The sequence below is a fragment of the Apis laboriosa genome, unplaced genomic scaffold, assembly GCF_014066325.1.
Source record: "Apis laboriosa isolate Shangri-la unplaced genomic scaffold, ASM1406632v1 scaffold104_cov149, whole genome shotgun sequence".
Taxonomy (NCBI): Eukaryota; Metazoa; Arthropoda; class Insecta; order Hymenoptera; family Apidae; genus Apis; species Apis laboriosa.
Genome location: NW_025220694.1, coordinates 3093141 through 3112558, shown reverse-complemented (window position 1 = coordinate 3112558; position 19418 = coordinate 3093141). Strand labels below are relative to the sequence as shown.

Genomic DNA, 19418 nt, shown 5'->3' with positions numbered 1-19418 from the left:
AAATAATAAAATATATAAAATATATAAATATAAATAATAAATATAAAGATATAAAAGAAAAAAATCTTCACAAAAAATATGAAAATATATAGATGAATGACTGCCAAATAGAACATAATTGTAATCCATCAATAATAATCAAATGGAAAATAGAAAAGGTGCAATTTTTAATTTCTATATATATTATATATATATAATATGATAGATATAAAAAATGAAATCAAAGAATAATTTAAAGAATAATTTAATTTAAGATATGAAAATTGTAAAATACAAATATTTTTTAATATATAACAAATAAACAAATATATAGTTTATTTATATAGTATATTTATATAGTTTATTTATATAATAGTTTTTATAAAATTTAGTTTTATATAAACATGTTATAAATATAAACTTTATAGTATAAGTTTAAGTTATAAGTACACAAGTAAACAAATTATCAGATTTATGACATTATTTTGATATTTTGATATTTTAAATATAATCGTAGATATAAAAAAAGATTAAAATAAATACTGCATGCAATTAAGATTAAAATAAGAGATAAAATAAACATGTCTTTTCTGTAACATTTTTTGTTAATAGAATTTTGTATCAGAAAGAAAACAATAAATTAAATTAAATTAAATTACTATTTAAAAATTAAAAATGAAAATATTCTTTTTAAAGATCAAACTTTTTTAATTTTTTAATTAAATTTTTTTTTTGGAATTTTATTAACTTTTTGTATATTTTGTATATTTTCTAATAATTTTTGATGAATAAAATTCAAAAATATTAATATTAAATTTTAGAAATCTCGATTCAAAAGTTATTTATATGTAAAGTTAATGATTTTAAGCATATTTGATAGATTATTAAGATGCTAGATTAATTTATATATATAATTCGTTCAATAAATGAAATCATTATTTCCATATGAATAAATTAAATTGAGCTATATAAATATATTGAATATGTTTTATTTTTTTTTAATGATTTACACACACACAAGCGTGCACACACACACACACACATACACAATATATGCAATAATTATTTTGTAAATATAAATTATTATTATAATTATTAAATATAAATCGATTTAACATTGAAACAAAAATAACTTTCTAAAATAATTACTGATATTGCTAGTCATCTATAGCACAAAAAATCTAATTTAGTATTTTAAAGACTTTATTTAATAAGTTTAAATAGCTGTTACCTATAGATAATAATGTTGATCATTGAATGAATTATAGATATATATTACACGGTCCTAATAACCTGTCAAAACATTTAAAAAATACTAACTTATACACGAATAATTTTTAAATTTTTTAATAAATTTTTAAAGTTAAAATTAACATTTTTGAATTCTTTAAAAATTATTAGAGGATACAAAAAAAATTAACAATTTTTATTCCAAAATTTTGTTCTAAAATTTAATTTTTTTTAAAATATAAAAAACGTCAACAATTTTAAAACAATTAATGTTTTCAAAATAAATTAAAATAATATAAATTTTTATTTCAATTTTGATTAGTTTGAGATATAAATATGAATAATATATTTCAGAATTTACATGTATTTAGATAAATAGTTTAAAAAATTAAATACTATTAAATTAAAATACTAAAATAGCAACATGTGAAGGGAAATAAAATTTGCCGGGATAAAATGGTTGCTAGTAACGTCAGAATAACAGAAATAAAATAATGTGTGGGTATGACGCCAAAGACTCGATATGATTTGCTTCATATTCCAATAATCTTTTCTTTAATAATTATTTTTTTTAATCTTAAAATTCTTATTCATTCTTTGTAAATTAATAAAATCGTTTTCGTACAATTTCCTCACTTACTTTGTGACATCATTAGTAGCCATTTTGTCTCTAGCATGTGGTAAGTTTGTAGGGAAGAGAGATATCTTCATCAAGAAAGAACAGTTAGGAGTCGCGACGTAGAAGGCCGCGGGAGAAGCTATATTCATTCATTGCAAAATGGCTACGTCCGATTCTAAAGCACCTCTGCGAACTGTAAAAAGAGTCCAATTTGGCATTCTTTCTCCCGATGAAATAGTAAGTTTGTGATTTGTAAATAAATAATACTGTGCAATATGTTTTTTTCTGTGCGGAACTATTTCATTATGAATTTATCTATATCATACGAAACTTTATCAAAATATTCAATGTTAATCAAACAGTTGCGTGTGTGATTTTCAACGATATTTATTATATTTCTAAAGAAATATTACTTAAGATCATAAAATATGGAATAAATTTATTATATAAAGTATTCAATATAAATTTTATTTATGATATCTAAAATTAATTTAATTAGTTTTTTTAAAATTAATCAATTATAATTTTTTTAATATAAGAAGTTAAAAAGTTTCATTTTAAGTAAATAAAATTAAATATTAGTAAATATAAAATTTAAAATAATCAAATTTAAAATAAATTATTTTTGTAAAATTATGATCTTAACAATAAACCAAAGTTTATTTATAAATATATAATTGTATTTTTTCTTTAATAATTTTCTAATAATCATACAATTATATTATATATCTGTTTGTACATAAATGTGTTAAATATAAAATCTTTTATAAAAATCTTTTATAAAGTAGTTTATATATATATATATTTATTATTTTGCTAATAACTGGCAATAATATATTTAAAATTTTTTTTGCTTAATATATATTGTAAATTTTCAATCACATATAGATATAGATATATATAATTTTGTTTAATGTTTTGTATAGCGTCGGATGTCCGTCACAGATGGCGGTATTCGTTTTCCAGAAACTATGGAAGGTGGTCGCCCAAAACTTGGTGGACTTATGGATCCAAGACAAGGTGTCATTGATAGAAATTCTAGATGTCAAACATGTGCGGGTAATATGACAGAATGTCCAGGACATTTTGGTCATATAGATTTGGCAAAGCCAGTTTTTCATGTTGGTTTTATAACAAAAACAATAAAAATCTTAAGATGTGTATGTTTTTATTGTTCAAAACTTCTTGTTAGTCCAGTAAGTAGATTATACATAATTAAAATTTTGTTTATATTTATTATTATTTGTAGCTAAAACTAAATTTGTATTTTCTTATTTACAGCATAATCCAAAAATTAAAGAAATTGTTATGAAAACTAAAGGTCAACCACGAAAACGTCTTACATTTGTTTATGATTTATGTAAAAGTAAAAACATTTGTGAGGGTGGTGATGAAATGGATATTAATAAAGAAAATCAGGAACAGCAATCTATAGAAAGAAAACCTGGACATGGTGGATGTGGTAGATATCAACCAAATCTTCGGAGATCTGGTTTAGATGTTACTGCTGAATGGACACATGTAAATGAAGATTCACAAGAAAAAAAAATGGCACTTACAGCAGAAAGAGCTTGGGAGATTTTAAAGCATATTACAGATGAAGAATCATTTATTCTTGGTATGGATCCAAAATTTGCACGACCAGATTGGATGGTAGTAACTGTTTTACCTGTTCCACCTTTATCAGTTAGACCAGCAGTTATTATGTATGGTTCTGCTAAAAATCAAGATGATTTAACACACAAGCTTGCTGATATTATAAAAGCAAATAATGAATTAATTAGAAATGAACAAGCTGGCGCAGCAGCTCATGTGATATCAGAAAATATAAAAATGTTACAATTTCATGTAGCAACATTAGTTGATAACGATATGCCTGGTATGCCAAGAGCTATGCAAAAATCAGGTAAACCTCTAAAAGCTATAAAAGCAAGATTAAAAGGAAAGGAAGGCAGAATACGGGGAAATTTGATGGGTAAACGTGTTGATTTCTCTGCTCGTACTGTTATTACTCCTGATCCTAATTTACGAATTGATCAAGTGGGCGTGCCTAGAAGCATTGCTCAAAATTTAACATTTCCTGAAATTGTAACGCCTTTTAATATTGACAAAATGCAAGAACTTGTTAGACGTGGAAATTCGCAATATCCAGGAGCTAAATATATTGTTCGAGATAATGGAGAAAGAATTGATTTGAGATTTCATCCAAAACCATCCGATCTACATTTGCAATGCGGTTATAGAGTGGAACGTCATATCCGAGATGGCGATTTAGTAATTTTCAATCGACAACCGACATTACATAAAATGAGTATGATGGGTCATAGGGTGAAAGTCTTACCATGGAGTACATTTCGTATGAATCTTAGTTGTACATCACCATATAATGCCGATTTCGATGGTGATGAAATGAATTTACATGCCCCACAATCAATGGAGACTCGTGCAGAAGTAGAAAATATTCATGTAACACCGCGTCAAATTATTACGCCACAAGCTAATAAACCAGTTATGGGTATTGTACAAGATACACTTACTGCTGTAAGAAAAATGACTAAAAGAGATGTTTTTATTGAAAAAGAACAAATGATGAATATTCTTATGTTTTTACCTAGTTGGGATGGCAAAATGCCTCAACCTTGCATACTAAAACCAAAACCTCTATGGACTGGTAAACAAATTTTTTCCTTGATTATACCAGGCAATGTAAATATGATAAGAACTCATAGCACACATCCAGATGAAGAAGATGATGGACCATACAAATGGATTTCTCCTGGTGATACCAAAGTCATGGTAGAACATGGAGAACTTGTTATGGGTATACTTTGTAAAAAAACTTTAGGTACATCTGCTGGGTCATTACTTCACATTTGTATGTTAGAATTGGGACACGAAGTCTGTGGACGATTTTATGGAAATATTCAAACTGTAATTAACAATTGGTTACTTTTGGAAGGTCATTCAATTGGTATTGGAGATACTATTGCTGATCCACAGACTTATTTGGAAATTCAGAAAGCCATCAAGAAGGCCAAAGAAGATGTGATAGAAGTTATTCAAAAAGCACACAATATGGAATTAGAACCTACACCAGGTAATACCTTAAGACAGACTTTTGAAAACCAAGTAAACAGAATTCTGAATGATGCTCGTGACAAAACTGGTGGTTCTGCCAAAAAATCTCTGACAGAATACAATAATTTAAAGGCTATGGTAGTATCAGGATCAAAAGGATCTAATATTAATATTTCTCAAGTTATTGCTTGTGTCGGCCAACAAAATGTAGAAGGTAAACGTATTCCATTTGGTTTTCGTAAACGAACGTTGCCACATTTTATTAAGGATGATTATGGTCCTGAATCCAGAGGATTCGTCGAAAATTCGTATCTTGCTGGTTTGACTCCATCTGAATTTTATTTTCATGCTATGGGTGGTCGTGAAGGTCTTATCGATACTGCTGTAAAAACTGCAGAAACTGGTTACATTCAACGTCGTTTAATAAAAGCTATGGAATCTGTAATGGTGCATTATGATGGAACAGTTAGAAATTCTGTGGGACAACTTATTCAATTACGTTATGGTGAAGACGGTTTATGTGGTGAAACTGTTGAATTTCAGAATCTACCTACTATTAAATTGAGCAATAAAGCATTTGAGAAAAAATTCAAATTTGATCCAACTAATGAAAGATATCTTCGTCGTATTTTCAATGAAGATATTGTTAGAGAAATGATGGGATCTGGTGAAGTAATATCTGAATTAGAAAGAGAATGGGAACAGTTAAACAAAGATCGTGCTGTACTTCGAGAGATTTTCCCTAGCGGAGAATCGAAAGTAGTATTGCCTTGTAATTTGCAAAGAATGATTTGGAACGTACAAAAGATTTTTCATATAAATAAGCGTGCACCTACCGATCTTAGTCCTATGAAAGTCATACAAGGTAAATAATCTGATAATTTTATCATGATTATGTTGCATTCTATATTAAATAATTTTATAATTATTTTAAAATTAAAATGTTTTTATTTCTAGGTGTGAAAGATCTTTTGGATAAATGCATTATTGTAGCTGGTGATGATAGACTTAGCAAACAAGCTAATGAAAATGCTACATTATTATTCCAATGTTTAGTAAGATCTACTTTATGTACAAAATGTGTTTCTGAAGAATTTAGATTATCCAGTGAAGCTTTTGAATGGCTTATTGGAGAAATTGAAACTAGATTCCAACAAGCACAGGTTTGTAGGAAATGAATTATATATATATATATAGTGATAAATCAATTATATTTTTCAAATAATATCAATTTCTAATAATAAAATATCATGGCATTGCATGATTTTTTTGAATATTAAAATTAAATCATAAATTATATTTATTTTAAAACTTTATAAATCTATATATTTCGGATAGAATCGATATATTTGCAATTCAAATATTAATATTTTAATTAATATTTCTTATTGATATTTTAAATATACTATATATACACATAATATTTTCGTTATTTTTGATTTTTTTTTTTATATTAGATATTAATAAATATATATTAATATATGATTATTAAATTCAATTCTTTTCATTAAATGTATTCATTTATATATTAATTAAAATTTTTGAGGTTTGATATCAGTTTGAATAATTTTAATATCTAATTATTGTCATTAATGATATAATTTAGCAGCTATTATGGCAAGATTAATATATGTTATTTCTGAATCTTTAATCTTTTGATATATAATAAATCTTTCAATAAGTATTTGAACATCATATTGAAAATCATGAATATCATATCCATAAATATATATATACATAATAATATATAATAAAATAAATTATGCACATATAATTATAATTATATATTTATATGAAAATAGACTTAAAAATTAAATTCTATGTTTAAACTCAATTTTTTCATTTTACTTAGGTATCACCTGGAGAAATGGTAGGTGCTTTAGCCGCACAATCACTTGGTGAACCTGCAACTCAAATGACACTTAATACTTTTCACTTTGCTGGTGTATCATCAAAAAATGTAACTCTCGGTGTGCCAAGATTAAAAGAAATTATAAATATCAGTAAGAAACCAAAAGCTCCATCGTTGACTGTATTTTTGACGGGAGCTGCAGCAAGAGATGCTGAAAAAGCAAAAAATGTACTTTGCCGATTAGAACATACTACATTAAGAAAAGTTACAGCAAACACTGCGATTTATTATGATCCAGATCCACAAAATACCGTAATCGCAGAAGATCAAGAATTTGTAAACGTTTACTATGAAATGCCTGATTTTGATCCAAATAAAATATCACCATGGTTACTTCGAATTGAATTAGATCGCAAGAGGATGACCGATAAGAAGTTAACTATGGAACAAATTGCGGAAAAGATCAATGCTGGCTTCGGTGACGATTTAAACTGTATATTTAATGATGATAATGCCGAAAAATTAGTTCTTCGAATTAGAATAATGAATAGCGATGATAACAAATTTCAAGATAGCGAGGAAGAAACTGTTGATAAAATGGAGGATGATATGTTTCTTCGATGTATTGAAGCAAATATGCTTAGTGACATGACATTACAAGTGTGTTCATAATAATCTTTAATTTCAATAATTTATAATTTTTAACTTAATTTATTATTTTATTTATTTAATTAATAAATAATTAATTTAATTATAATTATAATAAAATAATTATAATTATTTTCTTTATACATAGGGTATTGAAGCAATTGGAAAAGTGTACATGCATTTACCTCAAACTGATGCTAAGAAACGTATAGTTATCACAGAAACTGGTGAATTTAAAGCAATAGCAGAATGGTTATTAGAAACGGATGGTACAAGTTTGATGAAAGTATTGAGTGAAAGAGATGTTGATCCAGTTAGAACATTTAGCAATGATATTTGTGAGATATTTCAAGTATTAGGTATAGAGGCTGTGAGAAAATCAGTAGAAAAAGAAATGAACGCTGTGTTGCAATTTTACGGTCTTTACGTAAACTATCGTCACCTTGCTTTGCTTTGTGACGTAATGACTGCTAAAGGACATTTAATGGCTATAACTCGTCATGGAATTAATAGACAAGATACTGGTGCTCTTATGAGGTAAATTATAAAAAAATTAATTATAAAATCGTTTCATGTAATTTTTATAATTTATGTTTTATTTCTCAGATGTTCCTTCGAAGAAACAGTAGATGTTCTATTGGATGCTGCGTCTCATGCAGAAGTAGATCCAATGAGAGGAGTATCAGAAAATATTATCATGGGACAACTTCCACGTATAGGAACAGGTATTGCTAATTTTAATCAGTATTATTATTATTATTATTATTATTATTATTATTATTATTATTATTATTATTACGAATAAATTTAAAATTATTACACTAATATATATATTTGATTTTATTTTTTTAGGATGTTTCGATTTGCTATTGGATGCCGAGAAATGTAAGGTCGGTATTGAAATACCAATGGCAGTAGGTGCTGGTGTGATGGGAACTGCTGGAATGTTCTTTGGTAGTGTTGCTACACCAAGTATGAGTCCTCAAATGACACCTTGGATGGGTGCCACACCTGGTTATGGGGCTTCAAGTATGTCACCTGGTATGCATATTTTTTTATAATTTTATATCATTCTAATATTGAAACATGTATTAAATTTCATATTATAAATGATTCTTATTTTTTTTATATAGCATTGGGAAGTGGTATGACACCAGGAGGAGCATGTTTCTCGCCATCAGGAGCATCAGATGCTTCAGGGCTTTCTCCTGCATATTCTGCATACTCTCCACAACCTGGAAGTCCAGGAAGTCCAGGACCTAGCATGAGTCCATATCCAATGTCACCAGCAGGTGGCGCTTCACCAAGTTATTCACCTACATCTCCAGCCTATTTGCCAACGTCGCCTAGTATAACACCGTCGAGTCCAAACTATTCACCTACAAGTCCCACTTATTCACCTACTAGTCCAAACTATTCACCAACAAGTCCAAGTTATTCACCAACGAGTCCAAGTTATTCACCAACATCACCAAGTTATTCACCAACAAGTCCAAGTTACTCACCAACATCACCAAGTTATTCACCAACAAGTCCGAGTTATTCACCAACTAGTCCAAGTTATTCACCAACAAGCCCAAGTTATTCGCCAACAAGTCCAAGCTACTCGCCAACAAGTCCAAGTTATTCTCCTACAAGTCCAAGTTATTCACCAACATCGCCAAGTTATTCTCCAACAAGTCCATCATATTCACCAACGTCACCGAGCTATTCACCAACAAGTCCAAGTTATTCACCAACTAGTCCAAGTTATTCACCAAGTTCACCAAATTACACACCTGCTTCACCATCTTATTCTCCAACGAGTCCAAGTTATTCACCAAGTTCTCCACAATATTCGCCAGCTAGTCCAAGTTATTCACCGAGTAGTCCAAAATATTCTCCAACGAGTCCATCGTATTCACCTACGTCTCCATCATTTGCTGGAACTTCGCCACAATATACACCAGCGAGTCCAACATATTCTCCAACAAGTCCAACATATTCACCAACGAGTCCATCATATTCACCTAGTTCACCACAACACACAGCATCAGGAAGTACAAGATATTCACCTAGTAGTCCAAATTATTCCCCAACTAGTCCAACATATTCGCCTACAAGTCCTCAATATTCACCGTCGAGTACCAAATATTCACCTACCAGTCCAACGTATACACCGACTAGTCCAAGTTATTCGCCGACGAGTCCAACGTATTCTCCACCAGTACCGGGTTATTCTCCAACGAGCCCCACGTATTCCCCTGCATCTCCAGCTTACGAAACAGATGATTAAAAAGTATTATATTTATTTATATGATTTTTTATTATTGAATATTTACTATGGATTAGATATAAATATGAAAAATTATCACATTTTAATCCTCAATTTTTCTAATTTCATATATAAATTTATGCATGATTTTCTTAATTCTCGAGTAAATATCTTAATTAGGTCGGAGAATATTTTTGTTTCTTTTTAAAGAAGAAATGACTTCGAATCAAATTTGGTTAAAATGAGTATGGGATAGTAATATTCAAAAAGATCAATATTGTTTAAGTAATCATCAAGAAGAAATCATCAAGCAGATTCATATGATAAAATTAACAATCGTTGGTACAATATACAGATATCAATATACGATTTATCAATGCCATTTAAAAGGTATTTTTTATATTACAAAATGCATATATCATGTCGAGCATATTATTTATATTTGAATTTTATGTTCAACATAGATCTTGCCGCTTCATACTATATTTCTTGTTATGTAGCTTTGAAGGAAGAAATGTTAATATGTTGAGGGTCTTCCTTCGTCGCTATTGCTGTATCTAGCTAAGACATACGCTCGATAAAGTATCATATTACCTTCTGATACAGTATTTGTTACTACAAAACAGAAAACCGGTTCACATTCTACATGCATCGATGTCGGATAGTACGAAATATTTTCTATCATGAATCGCGAGAGACTTCCACTACTTTTCAAAGATGTAAACTCGGATTTATCACTCCTATTTGCCACATTATGCGTTATCGACATTTTCGGCATTTTTCCGATTATCGCATTACCGCGTTCAATTGTGCAATGCGGTAAGTCTCTATTATTTTTATCTTTTTTCGTATTATTTTATTTTTTGTCTCCTTTTCGCATTTCATTTTAATCTAACTATTGAAAAAAAATTATAAATGTTCAAGAAGAAAGTGATCTTTTTTTTTCGTAACATTGATATTTGTGTAAATAATTTCTTCTTTATTAAGTTAATATTTTAGCATTAAATGACTCGTTTCTTTTATAATATATACATAAACGATTATTCTATAACGTGTGATAATATTGATATTAATATTAATTAATTTATTAATATTAATATAATTAATTAATATTATATATATATTTATATATATGTATATATGTGCACACACAAACAGTTTTGTTATAAAAGGTACAAAGAAAAGAATTTAAAACAAAAATAATAAATAAGAAAAAAATAATATAAATTTTTTTCATTTGAAGTCTTATTATTGAATAAGTGTAACGAGAAGAAACTTTCACACAAATTCAATTAATTTTTTTAATAAATATAAATAGAAAATTATCAAAAATTATTATTTTATATACAAAAATGGATTGAAAATATAAAACAAAATCATTTTATTTAAAATCATATTTTTAGAAAATTCGAATTTGTATATCTAATCACAAATTATGGCTTCAATGAAAAAATTTATTTATTTTATTTTCAACTTATTTTTGTGTTTTGAATTCATCTTCGTTTTATTTACTATATCTTATAAATAAATTATAATTATTATATAATTAAGCTTTTTTTACAAAATTTATTTAAATTGAAACAATTTATATAATTGATTTATTATATTTACTATTCAATTATAGTCATTATATGGGAAAATTTGGAGTGTGAAACATCGTGTAAAAAAGTTGATCATTTTAAAGAAAAATAAAGTTGGTTAACTTTTTATAAATATTCTTTTATTATTCAATTTATTTTTAGCTATCAATAGTCATTATATGTGTCATAAATTATTGTGATTATGTATTTATTATATGCTAAATTTTTTTTTATAAAATTATATATATATATTTAATTATATTTATTTAATATTAAATAATAAAAAAAAATAAGAAAATTATATTTTAGGATTATATGGAATTCCTTTGGTTTTTATTGTATTGGCTTTGCAAATTTATACGGCTATTCTTCTTGGCAAATCATGGATTATTGCAACTACAATAGATCCACAAATTTTAAGAAAAAATCGGTAAAATTTAATTTTTTATATCTATTAATTTATTATTAAACTTTAATTTTTTTATATCTATTATTAATAATATTGATTTGAATTAATTTTATAGAAATCCTCTTGCAGCTGTAACTGAATTGACCTTGGGTTCTCGGGCGAGAAGTTTAATCACTATAATCCTGGATCTTACAATTTTTGGATGTAGTATACCTAACTTATTAGTTGGTAAGTTTAAATAAATTAAATAAATGATTTTTATATAAAATTTTGTTTATATTTAATATCTGTAATAAATTTCAGCTTCGCAGAATTTACAAATCTTTGGTTTAAAAATTTCGGGACAACAATTTAATTTATCTTTCTGTTATTGGCTTTTAATCGTAGGTATTCTTTTATGTCCAATTATGTGGCTTGGCAGTCCTCGTGATATGAAGTAATTTTCTCCCAAATTCTATCAAAATTCTATGTCATATTAAACTAAAGTATAATATTTAAATATTATAAATATTTACAGGATAATAAGCTTATTTTCTTGCACGACAGTTTTATTAACAGCACTATTGATATGGTGGTGCATAATTACTGATACTCGAGAACTTGATATTATTCCAATACTTACTTCTCCTTCTTGGGATAAGTTCATTTCTAGGTATGATTATTTATTAATTATATAATATCATTTTTTGTTTATTATATAATTTTCAGTTATGGAATGTTAGCATTTCAATTTGATATACATCCAACATTGATGACTGTACAAGTGGATATGCGTCATCCTCAAGATATCAATAAAGCAATTGTAATTTCTTTCTTAGGTAAATAAATTGACAAATTTCTTCATATTTTAATTGATCACAGTGATAATTAATAATGCTATTATTATAGTCACTGGTTCATTGTTTCTTATTACTACTATTTTGGCTGTATGGAAATATGGAAGTAGTATAACAGCCAATATCCTACAATTAATTCCAGGAAATTTCATAATGAGTATTGTCGTTCTTATTGCGGCTCTTCAATTATGTCTTTCTAGTGTTCTTAGTCATTCAACTCTTTTTCAAGATTTAGAAGATCAATGTAATATTAAAAGAAGTATGATATCCTAAAAAATAAAAATAAATAAAGAGAATAATAGCTAAAAAAAAGTTGATTAATGAAATTTATATTTTATTATAGATTTTGGATGGAAACGATGTCTCATAAGATCAGCTATTGTTTTTCTTGGAGTAGCAGTAGGAGAATCTGTACCAAGATTTGATATTGTAATGGTATTGATTGGAGGATCTTTAACTGGTTTATTAGTATTTGTATTTCCACCTTTATTATACTCAAAAATAATTGCCTTAAAAACAAAATCCAAAAAGATTCGATCTTTAATTCCTGAGATATATTCGAGTTCTGAGAGATGCCAAAGCAGTAAAGATATGTCAACCAATCCAAGAATCCATTCAAAATCAATTTATTATGGAGTTTTAAATATACCTAGAACTGAATATCATCGATATTCATATGTTTATTATAGTGAATTAGAAAATGAATTAGACGAAATTGTGAATTATGAAAATGATATCGTAGATTCTGAGAAATTTTTGATGACAAAAAGAATTTATGATGACAAACCAATATTTATAGATGCCAGTCAACCTTATAATATTTATAAACAAATTATAATTCCAGAAGAGCCAATTTCAGAATCAACCATATATTATAATTATAAAAAATGGAATAATTGCTTTAGTTATTTGATTGTACTTTTTGGTATTATAATAACCATTTCTTCTACATATATCAATATGAAAAATACCATACATTATGTACAATTTACACCTCCTTGTATCATAAATGTTACCATATTAGAAAATTCTTCATAAAATAAGATTTTCTCTGTTAAAAAAAATTTATTTACTTTCTTTATAGATATTTTAGAAATAATTTTATATATAACTAAATTATTATTTTATATATAACTAATTTTATATATAAATAAATCGATAAAATAGTTTATATTTTTTTAAACATATTTTGAGCATTTTGTCAATTAATATCATATAAACTTTCCAATTATATATAAGCAAGATATTTTATTGCAACAATGTAATATTAATTTTATAAAACATATTTTCGAAATAATTTTCTATATAAATTTATAAAAAAAGGATTTATTTAAATGCATTATTTTCTTATTTTGAATTTTCTTTTTTATATTTTTTTTATTCATTTCTTGTAAAATAAAAAAATAAATATTATATAAAATTGTATTAATATTGTTATATTAACAAAAGTAAATAGAAAACATTGTAAAATTGATATCATAATTTGTTAATTATATGAGTTAAATATTTTTTAACATCAAGTCATTTTTTTAACTCTATAACTTTAACTACACTTTCATAAGTTTCTTTAATTATATTTTTTTTCGTTAATTATATTTATATAAATAAATAATTATATTTATATATTTATATTTAATAAAAAATAAATATATTTATATTTATATAATTAATAAAATAAATATCTTATTATTAAAACATTATTTTTAAAATAAATTATTTATTTTTATTATTCTTATTATTGTAGTTATTATTAACTTCATTATTGTAGTTTAATATTAATTTATTATTATATTATTTAGTTATATTGTTTAGTATTTACATATATATATATATATATATATAAAATCAACAATATATTAAACATTTATAATATATTCAATCAATATATTTTGTATTTTTAATTATACATTTAGTTATTAATATATATATTTTATTTTTGCTTTTTCTATATATATATTTATTTATTTATGTACATATGTATCCTCATTTTTGATCACTCATTATGTCATATTATTCAACATTTTTAATGACGATTATGGAGGGGATACGAATCAACTTGTGACGTTTACAAATCAGGTCTTACGATACTATCCGCGCCATACGAATGATTGTTCTCTTTTCTAAATTAGATTTACTTTGTATATTAATTTATATTTTCCATTAAATAATTTTTCTTGTTTACAATTAATTACAAAAATCATTTAAAAATGATACCTAACTATATCAGACATATAAGTGTCCAAACGTCGAAACGAAATGTGAGTATATGACCGAACGATAAATGACCTTTAAACTAAATACTTGCCAACACGTTTTATGCTAGACTCTTGTTACAATTTTTAATCGTACAATCTATCGAGTCTTACATTGAATACTCGTTCTTTTTTTTTTTATATTTCCTCCTGGTGTCTTACCAGTTCGGCAGCTGGAATGAGGTAATTATTCGTATTAGTTGTATAAATATCATTAAATATGAGATATTTATTCGTGCGTTTATTATACCAATAATTTTTTTTTTACATTGTATTCAATTTTTTTTTCTTTTTTTGTTTTTCTGCAAGAATTTTTAATCACAATATGGTAAGTTTAGAATCATAAAATAAACTTGTGTATTTTTTAAATTTTATACAATCTTATGAACATGATTCTTAAATTTATATTATTTATAAGTAATTTTTTATTTTATTTTTTTATTACTTTATATATTTTTATAAATCATCTTCAATAATTTGTATATATCTTACAAAATGAAATGTAAGGAATATGTTTGTGATTTATATTTGTAGGTGATATCATACTTCTTCAATAAGAAAAACAATTATGCTACAGAAGCTTCATTTGAAACAAAACCTTTTCGATTACATAAATTGGATAGTGGACCTTCAACCCAAGTTACTGTTACTAAAGATGAAGCAATAGAACTTTACAAAAAATTACATACAATCCGTCGTATGGAAACAGCTGCTGGAAATTTGTATAAAGAAAAAATTGTCAGAGGTTTTTGTCATCTATATTCTGGTCAAGTAAGAATTATATTATATTTTTTTAATTTTAATTATAATAACTATTTTTTATTATTAATAAAATCTTTTTATTTTTTGGTAGGAAGCTTGTGCAGTTGGTATAAAAGCAGCTCTTCGACCACAAGATTCTGTGATTACAGCTTATAGAGCTCATGGATGGACCTACTTGATGGGAATAGATCCATTTGGTGTCTTAGCTGAATTAACTGGTAAAAAAGGAGGAAATGCAAAGGGTAAAGGTGGTTCTATGCATATGTATTCTGACAATTTTTATGGTGGAAATGGTATTGTTGGTGCCCAAGTGAGTAATAATTATTAAAATTACTAAATGAATTATAAAAGAGTACTATTTACAAAAATTTATAGGTGCCATTGGGAGTAGGAATTGCCTTTGCTCATAAATATAATAATACTGGAGGAGTATGTGTTACATTGTATGGAGATGGTGCTGCTAATCAAGGTCAAGTATTTGAAGTATACAACATGGCTAAATTGTGGGATGTTCCTTGTATTTTTGTTTGTGAAAACAATGGATATGGCATGGGTACTAGTGTTGATCGTGCTTCTGCAAGTACTGATTATTATACAAGAGGAGATTATATTCCTGGAATATGGGTATATTTTTGAAAAATTATTTTGCAATATTATTATTTTGCAAATTATATTGATTAAATGTTTCATTAGGTGGATGGTATGGATGTATTAGCAGTCAAACAAGCTACTAAATTTGCTATTGATTATTGTACATCTGGAAAAGGTCCTATTGTGTTAGAAACTGTAACATATAGATATAGTGGACATAGTATGTCTGATCCTGGAACAAGTTATCGTACGAGAGAAGAAATTCAAGAAGTAAGACAAACTAGAGATCCTATTACTGGTTTTAAAGAACGAATATTGAATGCTAATCTTATTACTCCAGAAGAAATAAAGGTTTGTTTGTTTTGTTTGTTTTTTCAGTAAATTTATATATTGAATCTTATATGTATATCATATGTAAATCATTTAAAATTTTTTTTTTTTTTTAGACAATAGAGAATGAAATAAGAAAACAAGTAGATGATGCTGTAAAAGCTGCAAAAACAGATACTGAAATTCCATTAAATGAGTTGACTGCCGATATTTATGCAAATTGTGTAGAAAAAGAAATTCGTAATATTACTCCGTTTAATCCTTTACCACATATAAGGCTAGGTCCAGCTGTTAATTCCTAAATTAATTTTGAAGAAATGAATAATCTTGTTTATTATTACACTGCCTGCCATTAATTAGTACAAAAGATTTTTAGAGAACAACTTCATCTTTTAAAGTTGGGCAAGAAAAATAATAATAATAATAATAAACCAGAATATATTTTCTTTTATCACTTTTGTTGTATATATACAGATTATATATTTATTTTATTTATAGATATATAATATGATAAAAAAATTCTGTTTTATCTAATCAGTACATAATAATATTCATAATATTTATATATTATTATGAGTGACTTTATATGCACTTGTAAATAAGGATAAAATTAATAGAATAAAATTAAATCAAACAATTCAAAGAACAATATCGTTTTATTTTGTTATCCTTAATAGAAAATTATATTTATATAGATAAACTTATTTTCATTTATATTCATTATCTTAAATTAGTGAAATAATTAAAGTTTTAAATTATTAATAAATTAATAAATTAAATAAATATTTAATCTAATGCAATTTTGAATAATAGATTATATATACTTCGACAACGAGATGAAAACAGTATTATATAAAAGATATGTAAAAGAAATATTATATTTGGAAATAAATAAAAAAATTTATAATTAAATCAACTTTATTTATAACTTAATTTTAGAACATAACGCGATATATATACATTAATGTATTTACGAACACACTATTGGAATCCATTTTTTTTTATCCTTGTTCTATAAAATTTGATCTGTTTAGTGTCGTTCATTTGGTTGAATTCGTATAAACACTTATAAAATTACGTTACAGTTACAATTATTTGGTCAGTAGCTCATTGACAACGGTTTGGTGAAGACGAGCAAACAATGGCTGCTGCAGGAAGTACGAGTGCCGGCACAATTTTGCAGAAACTTGGTTTGAAGCCAATTACGAAATGTAGTCTCGTAAAATTTTACACTCCTGCTTTCGGTGTTGCCTCATACACTGCATTGTCTATCAACGTGATGAATCCCAGTCTTGTCATTAGGTAAGATAATAATGAATTCATTCAATTCTTTAACATTAACCTCTATTATATTTTTAAATTTTAGATTTTTATCATTCTTACAATGTTACGTAATCTTTAGAGATAAATATTTTTTAACGAATTTTTTGAATTTATTCAAAAATTTTAAATAATCAATTTCGTCTCAATTAAAAATGACTATGTTAAATATAAATATCATGACCTATATACAATGTTATTCGATTAACAAATTAATTGATCATAATTTTCTATATACGAAAATATATTTTAATTATATTTCAATTATTTTAATCAAATAATGTAATTTTTTATTATTTTATTTAATTTGTTAATTATCTTTTTTTCATATATTTATAGGATCTTTCCAAAGAAAGATATTACAAATTTCTTACTGGGAAGTGCTCTTCTTGGCACTGGCTCGTATATATATACTCGTGACCATATGAAAAGTGCCCCCACAGGTGTAAAAATCTTATACAGGTAAAATATTTTTATTGTAATATATTTAAATTTTTCTTAAAGTATTAATAAATTTTATAATTTTTATTTTTAGTACTGCCGGTGCTGTATTGCTGAGCTTTGGATCAGTTTTAGTATGGGCGGTACTTCGTTCCATAGTACCACCTAATCCAACTCTTTGTACAATAATTGGCATTGGTTCTGGACTTGCATTCATTAAAGTTGGTTCTAGTTATTTGAACTTTGTTGATGAGCAGATATCAAAAAAGTAGATAAAAGTACTTTTTGTAATTGATGTATAATTAATGTATACTAATTGCATCTAAACAAAAAGTTCATAATAATACAACATAAAATAGTGGATTATATTGAATTAAGAATAAGGAAAGAAAACATTAAGCAAAGAATTCTTGAAAGTTTACAAATTTTTATATTTTCTATAATCTTTGCTCTATATATACTAAAATATTCTGATGCTGAATTGTGTTAAAAATAATTATGAACTATTAATTTTACTTTATCTTTGTTAACTATTTACAAGATCTGACAATTATATAGAGAATACATAAAAATTTATATATTATTACTTACTATTATTTTACATAAAATGTGTAAATGGTAAAAAATTAATTTCCTGACATGCAAAATATATTTCATATTTTCTCTGTATACATGAAATTATGACTTATATGTTAAAAAAAAGCAGAGAAACAAATTTTATAATTGTTTAAAGTATCTTTGTAACATAAATGCATTTTTCAAGGCATATATTTCATCTAAGTAATTGATTAGCAGTAATGGTAGAAATGTGCGATTTTTTTAGCAGTTTTAATAAATATCATACCAGAAAAAAAATTCAAAGAATTTTATGTTACAAACATTCAGTTTTATAGAATTTGGAATCAACGTAAGTATGATAAATTAAAAACAATTATTTATATACACAGAATTATTTTTCAAAAGAAAAAATGTATGCTTTTCAAAATTGTATATGCATGCACTGGAACAGGAAATTGTATTACTTCTGTAATAAATTAAATTGCAAATTTAAATTGATAATTTATGAATATTTTTACTTATGAAAATAATTTTTTTATATTTTACCAAAAAAAGATTTTTTATTTTATTAATAAATTTTATAGTATAAAAAATAGAATTGTGTGACAAATAAAATATTATTGAAAAATAATTGTACAATTATTTAAAATATGTACAAATTAATTATATTCATGTAGTA

General features: G+C 25.6%; 4 protein-coding genes across 5 annotated transcripts; all 4 read left to right on the top strand.

Annotated features, from left to right (window-relative positions):
- The first annotated feature begins 1899 nt into the window (after positions 1-1899).
- On the top strand, positions 1900-10340 carry LOC122713272 (DNA-directed RNA polymerase II subunit RPB1). Its single transcript, XM_043933594.1, has 9 exons — positions 1900-2065; positions 2755-3024; positions 3110-5771; positions 5864-6069; positions 6759-7418; positions 7555-7943; positions 8013-8131; positions 8259-8447; positions 8540-10340. Exons 1-9 carry the CDS (start codon positions 1988-1990, stop codon positions 9679-9681), a joined length of 5715 nt encoding a protein of 1904 aa, XP_043789529.1. The 5' UTR covers positions 1900-1987; the 3' UTR covers positions 9682-10340.
- A 1-nt stretch (position 10341) lies between these two features.
- LOC122713327 (proton-coupled amino acid transporter 4) lies at positions 10342-13529 on the top strand. Its single transcript, XM_043933717.1, has 8 exons — positions 10342-10479; positions 11550-11670; positions 11765-11877; positions 11953-12085; positions 12167-12301; positions 12358-12467; positions 12538-12744; positions 12829-13529. Exons 1-8 carry the CDS (start codon positions 10344-10346, stop codon positions 13521-13523), a joined length of 1650 nt encoding a protein of 549 aa, XP_043789652.1. The 5' UTR covers positions 10342-10343; the 3' UTR covers positions 13524-13529.
- A 1024-nt stretch (positions 13530-14553) lies between these two features.
- LOC122713463 (probable pyruvate dehydrogenase E1 component subunit alpha, mitochondrial) lies at positions 14554-17066 on the top strand. Of its 2 annotated transcripts, XM_043933981.1 has the most exons (7): positions 14554-14743; positions 14903-14920; positions 15272-15508; positions 15591-15809; positions 15875-16123; positions 16193-16441; positions 16537-17066. In XM_043933981.1, exons 1-7 carry the CDS (start codon positions 14693-14695, stop codon positions 16720-16722), a joined length of 1209 nt encoding a protein of 402 aa, XP_043789916.1. In that variant the 5' UTR covers positions 14554-14692; the 3' UTR covers positions 16723-17066. The 2 variants fall into 2 exon arrangements, with proteins under 2 accessions (XP_043789916.1, XP_043790007.1); XM_043934072.1 differs by lacking the exon at positions 14903-14920.
- Positions 17067-17417: 351 nt separating this feature from the next.
- On the top strand, positions 17418-19314 carry LOC122711747. Its single transcript, XM_043930803.1, has 3 exons — positions 17418-17722; positions 18080-18202; positions 18276-19314. Exons 1-3 carry the CDS (start codon positions 17562-17564, stop codon positions 18451-18453), a joined length of 462 nt encoding a protein of 153 aa, XP_043786738.1. The 5' UTR covers positions 17418-17561; the 3' UTR covers positions 18454-19314.
- Positions 19315-19418: the final 104 nt, after the last annotated feature.

Excerpts from the sequence above, each read along its gene's own strand:
- LOC122713463 (XM_043933981.1), top strand. The coding sequence starts at position 14,693 with ATGATACCTAACTATATCAGACATATAAGTGTCCAAACGTCGAAACGA. Across the intron at positions 15,509-15,590 it reads GTCATCTATATTCTGGTCAA|GAAGCTTGTGCAGTTGGTAT; the intron begins GTAAGAATTATA and ends ATTTTTTGGTAG. Across the intron at positions 15,810-15,874 it reads ATGGTATTGTTGGTGCCCAA|GTGCCATTGGGAGTAGGAAT; the intron begins GTGAGTAATAAT and ends AAAAATTTATAG.
- LOC122713272 (XM_043933594.1), top strand. The coding sequence starts at position 1,988 with ATGGCTACGTCCGATTCTAAAGCACCTCTGCGAACTGTAAAAAGAGTC. Across the intron at positions 5,772-5,863 it reads TCCTATGAAAGTCATACAAG|GTGTGAAAGATCTTTTGGAT; the intron begins GTAAATAATCTG and ends TTTTATTTCTAG. Across the intron at positions 6,070-6,758 it reads CTAGATTCCAACAAGCACAG|GTATCACCTGGAGAAATGGT; the intron begins GTTTGTAGGAAA and ends CATTTTACTTAG.
- LOC122711747 (XM_043930803.1), top strand. The coding sequence starts at position 17,562 with ATGGCTGCTGCAGGAAGTACGAGTGCCGGCACAATTTTGCAGAAACTT. Across the intron at positions 17,723-18,079 it reads AATCCCAGTCTTGTCATTAG|GATCTTTCCAAAGAAAGATA; the intron begins GTAAGATAATAA and ends ATATATTTATAG. Across the intron at positions 18,203-18,275 it reads GGTGTAAAAATCTTATACAG|TACTGCCGGTGCTGTATTGC; the intron begins GTAAAATATTTT and ends TTTTATTTTTAG.
- LOC122713327 (XM_043933717.1), top strand. The coding sequence starts at position 10,344 with ATGAATCGCGAGAGACTTCCACTACTTTTCAAAGATGTAAACTCGGAT. Across the intron at positions 12,468-12,537 it reads AATTGTAATTTCTTTCTTAG|TCACTGGTTCATTGTTTCTT; the intron begins GTAAATAAATTG and ends CTATTATTATAG. Across the intron at positions 12,745-12,828 it reads TCAATGTAATATTAAAAGAA|ATTTTGGATGGAAACGATGT; the intron begins GTATGATATCCT and ends ATTTTATTATAG.